This window comes from Perca flavescens, chromosome 1 (genome assembly GCF_004354835.1).
Source record: "Perca flavescens isolate YP-PL-M2 chromosome 1, PFLA_1.0, whole genome shotgun sequence".
NCBI classification, from domain to species: domain Eukaryota; kingdom Metazoa; phylum Chordata; class Actinopteri; order Perciformes; family Percidae; genus Perca; species Perca flavescens.
The window spans coordinates 43,949,426-43,955,706 of NC_041331.1; the positions used below are offsets into that span (position 1 = coordinate 43,949,426).

The following is a 6,281-nucleotide window of genomic DNA, read 5'->3' on the forward strand; positions in this document are numbered from 1 at the left end:
CCCAGTGCTCCCAGCAGTAGGTGCTGTTGGTGCCGCTGGGATAGTCGATGAGGATCTGGTGCTGGGCCACCGGCACCGAGCACGCTGCCGACAGCGCCCAGATCATGGCGACGCTGGCCAGAGCGTTCCGGCGGCTCCGCATGCAGCGCCGAGGCTTCTGGGAGAGAACCACGGCGATGTAGCGGTCCACGGACATGGCGGCCAGCGTGAAGATGCTCACCAGCATGCTGACGGAGGAAACGTAGTGGCTGAACGTGCACACGAAGCCGCCAAACACCCACTGGGGCAGCGAGTACACGGTGGCCTGGAACGGCACGCAGAACAGCAGGAAGCCGAGGTCTGCCACGCTCAGGTTGACCACAAAGATGTTGGTCGGGCTGCTGGGGCTGCGTTTCCCGCCACCAATGCTGTACTTCGCCTGGGGATGAAGGGAAAATATGTGGTTAACAATGTTTTCCAGAAGCACCAAGGTGCTGACTGAAAGTTTGACATCGTAAACATCAAATAAACTGGGCTGTGCAATTCAATTAAATTTTATTTATAATATAAAATCATAAGGACACTTTACAGATTACAGAGTAGGTCTAGACCACACTCTATAATTTACAAAGACCCAACAATTCCAGTAATTCCCGCAAGCATTCAGTGTGACAGTGGCAAAGAAAAACTCCCTCTCAGGAAGAAACCTGGGACAAACCCAGTTGGTAGGAGGTGTCTGATGGGACAGACCCAGGCTCTTGGTAGGAGGTGTCTGATGGGACAGACCCAGGCTCTTGGTAGGAGGTGTCTGACGGGACAGACCCAGGCTCTTGGTAGGAGGTGTCTGACGGGACAGACCCAGGCTCTTGGTAGGAGGTGTCTGACGGGACAGACCCAGGCTCTTGGTAGGAGGTGTCTGATGGTGCCGGTTGGGGGGGTGATGAACAGTGGCAATAATGGTCACAATAAAGATAATGAATCAGTGACTAGAAATAGTAGTTGTAGTAGTTCATGGCATAGCAGGGCACTGCAGGGCACTGCAGGGCACCACAGAGCGTAGCAGGGAGTGCAGCAGGACCACAGCGACAGCTGCAACCATGATTTTGGAGCCATCCTAATCCAAGGAAACACAAAGGTTGGTGTACAGATACTACAGTGCTGAAAAAGACATGCAGCCCTCACTTAGAGACTCTCTTCATAAACTGTAAGCCCTTCTATTCTCCGCGGGAGTTTTCCTCGTTTCTTATGGTCGGTGTTTACATTCAACCAAAAGCCTGCGTAGCAGACGCGCTACAACAGCTAGCCAACCAGATAACAGACAGAGAGAAAAAATACCCGGACTCTCTTGTCATTATTGTTGGGGATTTTAACAGCGCCAAACAGGAATCAGGAACTCCCTAAATACAGAGAGCATATCAAGATTCCCACCATGGACAAAAACACACTGGACCACCGTTACACAGTTTTAAAGGATTGCCCGGGCAGCTCTAGGACTCTCGAACCAATGTATATGTAAATGGACTGTTCTTATATAGAGCTTTTCTAGTCTCAATGACTACTCAAAGCTCTTTAACATGGTACAGGAACCATTCACCATTCACACACATTCATACGCTGTGGCCGAGGCTGCCGTACAAGGAGCCTCCTGCTCACCAGATAATCAGTCACACACATTTACACTCCGATGCACAGCATCGGGGGCAACTCGGGGTTCAGTGTCTTGCCCAAGGACACTTCGACATAGGACTGCAGGGCCAAGGATTGACCACCAACCTTCCGATTGGCAGGCAACCGCTCTACCACTGAGCCACAGCCGCCCCATATGTCTGCTCAATGTCATCCGAACCTACAAGCAAAAACCCAAAACTTCCAAACCTGTGGCAAAGACTGCAAAGAAATGGACAAGGGAATCAAAGCTGGAGTTGCAGTCTTGCTTTGACTGCACCGACTGGAGCGTTTCTGAAGCTGCAGCTACAGACCTCAATGATCTCGCTGACATTGTAACTTCTTACATCAGATTTTGCGAGGACATCTGTGTGCAAACCAAGACCTGCACATACAACAACAGCAAACCTTGGTTCACTCCTAATCTTAGGAAACTGCATCAAGCCAAAGAGGAGGCCTACAGTAGTGGGTCCAGTCCCTGGAGCTGTGTGAAGTGCCCTCCTGCTTCAAACGCTCCACCACTCTCCCAGTCCCCAAAAATCTCTCCATCACAGGATTAAATGACTACAGGCCTGTCACCCTGACATCTGTGGTCATGAAATCCTTTGAAAGACTGGTGTTGAGCCACCTGAAAGACATCACAGGACCCTTGCTGGACTCCCTGTAGTTTGCCTACAGGGCAAACAGGTCTGCAGATGATGCTGTCAACATGGGACTGAAATATATCCTGCACCACTTCGACTCCCCAGGGACGTATGCCAGTCCCTGGGTTTGTGGACTTCAGCTTAGTGTTCAACACCATCATTCCTGAACTCCTACATCAGAAGCTCACCCAGTTCTCAGAGCCTGCCTCCACCTGTCAGTGGATCATCAGCTTCCTGATTGACAGGCAACAGCATGTAAGACTGGAAAGCATCTCATTCAAAACCTGGTCCATCAGCACTGGCGCCCCACAGGGGTGTGTCCTCTCCCCGCTGCTCTTCTCCCTCTACACCAGAGATCTTAAACAGGGGGTCCGGGAGCCCTAGGGGGTCCTCAGACTGGCTGCAAGGGGGGCCGTCAAATTATTGTTCAATAGTTTAAAAAGAAAAGTAAACCATAAAATATGTCTGAAAATATACATACTCATGAATCTGACATATGATTAGTAAAGATATTTTTTCATGTGGACTATAGACAAGGTAACCATCCACAGATACAGTTAAGGATTTACTGTGCCACATTTTAACATTAAAACATGATGTATAAATATATGAATATGCCAACATTTAAAAGCTTGTAATAATATTTTATGCACCGTAAAAAGGTATGTGTAAAGGCTTTAGGCCACCCTACACGTTATTGTAGGTCCAGTTTAATATGCACCTAAATTTTATACAATATAAATAATAGGGGGTCCCTGCTTTGTTTCTCTTTCAGTGAAGGGGTCATTTGCCTAAAAAAATGTTGAAGAGCCGTGCTCTACACTAATGACTGCACCTCAAAGAACCCGTTTGTAAAACTCCTGAAGTTTGCTGATGACACCACCATCATTGATGAGTCTGCTTACAGACACGAGGTGGAACAGCTGGTCCAATGGTGCAGTCAGAACCACCTGGAGTTAAACCCCAAGAAGACTGTGGAGATGACAGTGGACTTTGGAGAAATCCCCCCCAGTCCCCTCGCTCACCATCCAGAATGACACAGTGTTTTACTCAGCCATCATCCAGTCTGTCATCTGCACCTCCATCACTGTCTAGTTTGGGTCAGCCACCAAACGGGACAGGGCCAGACTGCAACGGACAATTAGGGCTGCATAGAGGATCAATGGAACTGACCTTCCCTCCATCCAGGACCTGTACCGGTCCCTAGTTGGACTTGGTTAACTTGATCTTATACTGCACTGTCAATTTTATTCTGGTCTTTTATCTGTTTTTAATTTTTTTAATCGTTTTTAACAGCTCTTTAATGTTTTAATGTTTTAAATTGTTTTTAACTGCTCTTTAATGTTTTATTTAAAGCACTTTGAATTGCCCTGTTGCTGAAATGTGCTGTATAAATAAAGCTGCCTTGCCTTGCCTCACATCCTGGTCACACACTGTTCACCCTCCTTCTCTCTGGTAGGAGATACAGGGCACTGCTCGCTAAAGCCAGCCGACACAGAGACAGTTTCTTTCCCCAAGCAGTCACTCATCATTACACTGAACACTGCTCTGCTCACTTACCTCATGCATATTTCAATCTTACAATTACAATATTGTTATTAATATTTCACCCATGCACTGAACTGACTTGCACTATATTTATATTTAAATCTTAGATCTCAGACTATGCTCATATTGCACTATTCCTTAACTCTCTTGTTATTGTTAATTGTGTTAATTGTTATTGTATATTTATATTAAATTTGTAAATTCTATTGTATTGTTAAACTGTATATTTAACAGTATTTTTTAGATTTCTTACTGTTCTTTCTGATTTTAGTCTTATATGTTAAGTGAGTGTTGTACTTAGAGAGCAAAGATTAACCGGAGTCAAATTCCTTGTTTGTCTACCTGGCCAATGAAGCTGATTCTGAGTCTTATTTGGGCTTTTAGGGCCAAAATCTTTCTCCGGGGGTTGGTTGAGTGCCCTGAATATCATGTTAAACATTTTTTATGAAGGGAAATTATTGTCAAAGATGAAAATTTCTCTTTAAAACATATTTTCATAAACTGTAAATATAAATAAAAATTACCTTCCCGATCACCAGCATTACCAGAGAGTTTCCCAGCAGCCCCAGCACAAAGATCAGCCCAAAAACCACCGGAACAATCAGCGCCTCTGGCCCGGGTTCAAACCCTTCCCCGGGTTCAAACCCTTCCCCGGGTTCTGACTCAAGTTCTGCTCCGGACCGGTTAGACTCCGGGACTTCACCATTTCCCGGCAGCAGCATGTCAGAGCTGTCCTGCAGCTGAGTCGGGACTCTGAACACTGCTGCAGACAGTTTACACAGACACAGAGCACTGCTTCCTGTCATGGACTTTCAGAGTAAAACACCTTGATTTACTGACACAGAGCACTGCTTCCTGTCATGGACTTTCAGAGTAAAACTCCTTGACTTACTGACAGGAGATGTAACCAGCTGGTGGAAAGCTGGTATATGTAAGTACTCTAAGAAACATCTGTGTATTCACAGCTGGATTAGCAAGCGTTAAAAGCGTTGAAAACAGATTTAAATGAATCAAAGAACAGAAGTTTACTAACTGAGCAGATTTTAAATAACAGAAACTGTTTCAAAACCTTTCTGTTTTTATATCTTTGGCCCATTTGAACTTTTTTTCAACTTTTGTCTCTTTTTTTTGGTCTTCTTGATGTTTTTTTCTATTTTACATTTTTGTCCCTTTTTTGAAATTTGTCCCGTTTAATTTTTGCTTTTCTTATCGTTTCATTGAAGCTTTTTTGAGTTTTTTTGTGGCTTAAAAGAGGCATGGAAAGGAATTAAAAACATGACCTCCATTCTGAATAAGGGCAGGGGAAAGCCCTCCTTTACCCTGAATGGCAATGATGGTAAGGAAATGGCAAACCAACTTAATTCATTTTTTTTGTTTTGAGAGCAGTAAGAGTGCTGAGGCTTTCATTATGAATGTCCTTCCCTCTAGTATAAGCATAGAAGAGACAGAAGTACTTAAGTTATTTAAAGGTTGTAATATTAGAAAAAGCCCTGGCCCTGACCATATTGGAGGAGATGTTATAAAATATTGTGCAGTGCAGCTCACACCTGTGTTTACAGGTATTTTTAAATCCTCTCTTAACTTGAAAAAAGTCCCCACTCTCTGGAAAACATCGACAATTGTACCAGTGCCAAAAATTCCCAGTCCTAAAGAACCTACTGACTTTAGGCCTATTGCACTAACTTCATTGGTAATGAAGTGCTTTGAGCGCCTAGTTAAGAGCTACATCGTCGCCAAAACGCAGCACCTTCTAGACCCTATGCAATCTGCGTATCTAGCATCCAGAGGAGTTGAAGATGCGGTTGTAACTCTGTTGCATCTTTTGCACACTCATTTAGAGAAGTCAAAGGCTCATGCCAAAATCATATTTGCTGATTTTTCCTTTGCTTTTAACACCATGAAGCCCAGTATTTTAGCAAATATTTTAACAGAAGAATTTTTACTTGAAGATGATGTGGTCTCCTGGATTGTTGATTTTCTTAGCTGTAGAATACAACGAGTCAGAGTGGGTACATCACTCTCTGACGATATGACCACTAGCACTGGATCTCCACAGGGATGTGTTTTATCCTCTCTGATGTTCATCCTGTACACAAAGTCCTGCACCAGCATTTTTCCTAACAGGCACTTTATTAAGTACGCGGATGATACTGCCCTGGTTAGTCTCCTATATGACCAGGAAGAGGAGCACGGGCCAGTTCTTGACTTTTTTATTGATTGGTGTAAGAAGTCAAACCTTATTTTAAATATATCCAAAACAAAGGAGATGTTAATTGATTTTAGAAAAGCACAGTCCCCCAAATCCACTCTTGTACACAGGGATCCTTTAGATACTGTCACAGAGTAGAAGTACCTCGGCATGGTGCTCGACCAAAAACTTAGATGGGACATATGGACTGACAAATTAAATACTACGTCCCAACAAAGAATGTTCTTTTTAAGGAA

At 44.3% G+C, this 6,281-nt stretch overlaps 1 protein-coding gene across 1 annotated transcript in view; it reads right to left on the reverse strand.

Moving 5' to 3' along the window:
* galr1b (galanin receptor 1b) overlaps window positions 1-5,948 on the reverse strand; it is an 18,977-nt gene extending 13,029 nt beyond the window's left edge. The window contains exons 1-3 of the mRNA XM_028581462.1: window positions 5,780-5,948; window positions 4,361-4,599; window positions 1-418 (exon numbers count right to left, since the gene is read on the reverse strand). The exon at window positions 1-418 is cut by the window's left edge and continues 92 nt beyond it. Coding sequence (XP_028437263.1) covers window positions 1-418; window positions 4,361-4,599; window positions 5,780-5,948 — 826 coding nt within the window. The remainder of the gene's footprint in view (window positions 419-4,360; window positions 4,600-5,779) is intronic.
* Window positions 5,949-6,281: the final 333 nt, after the last annotated feature.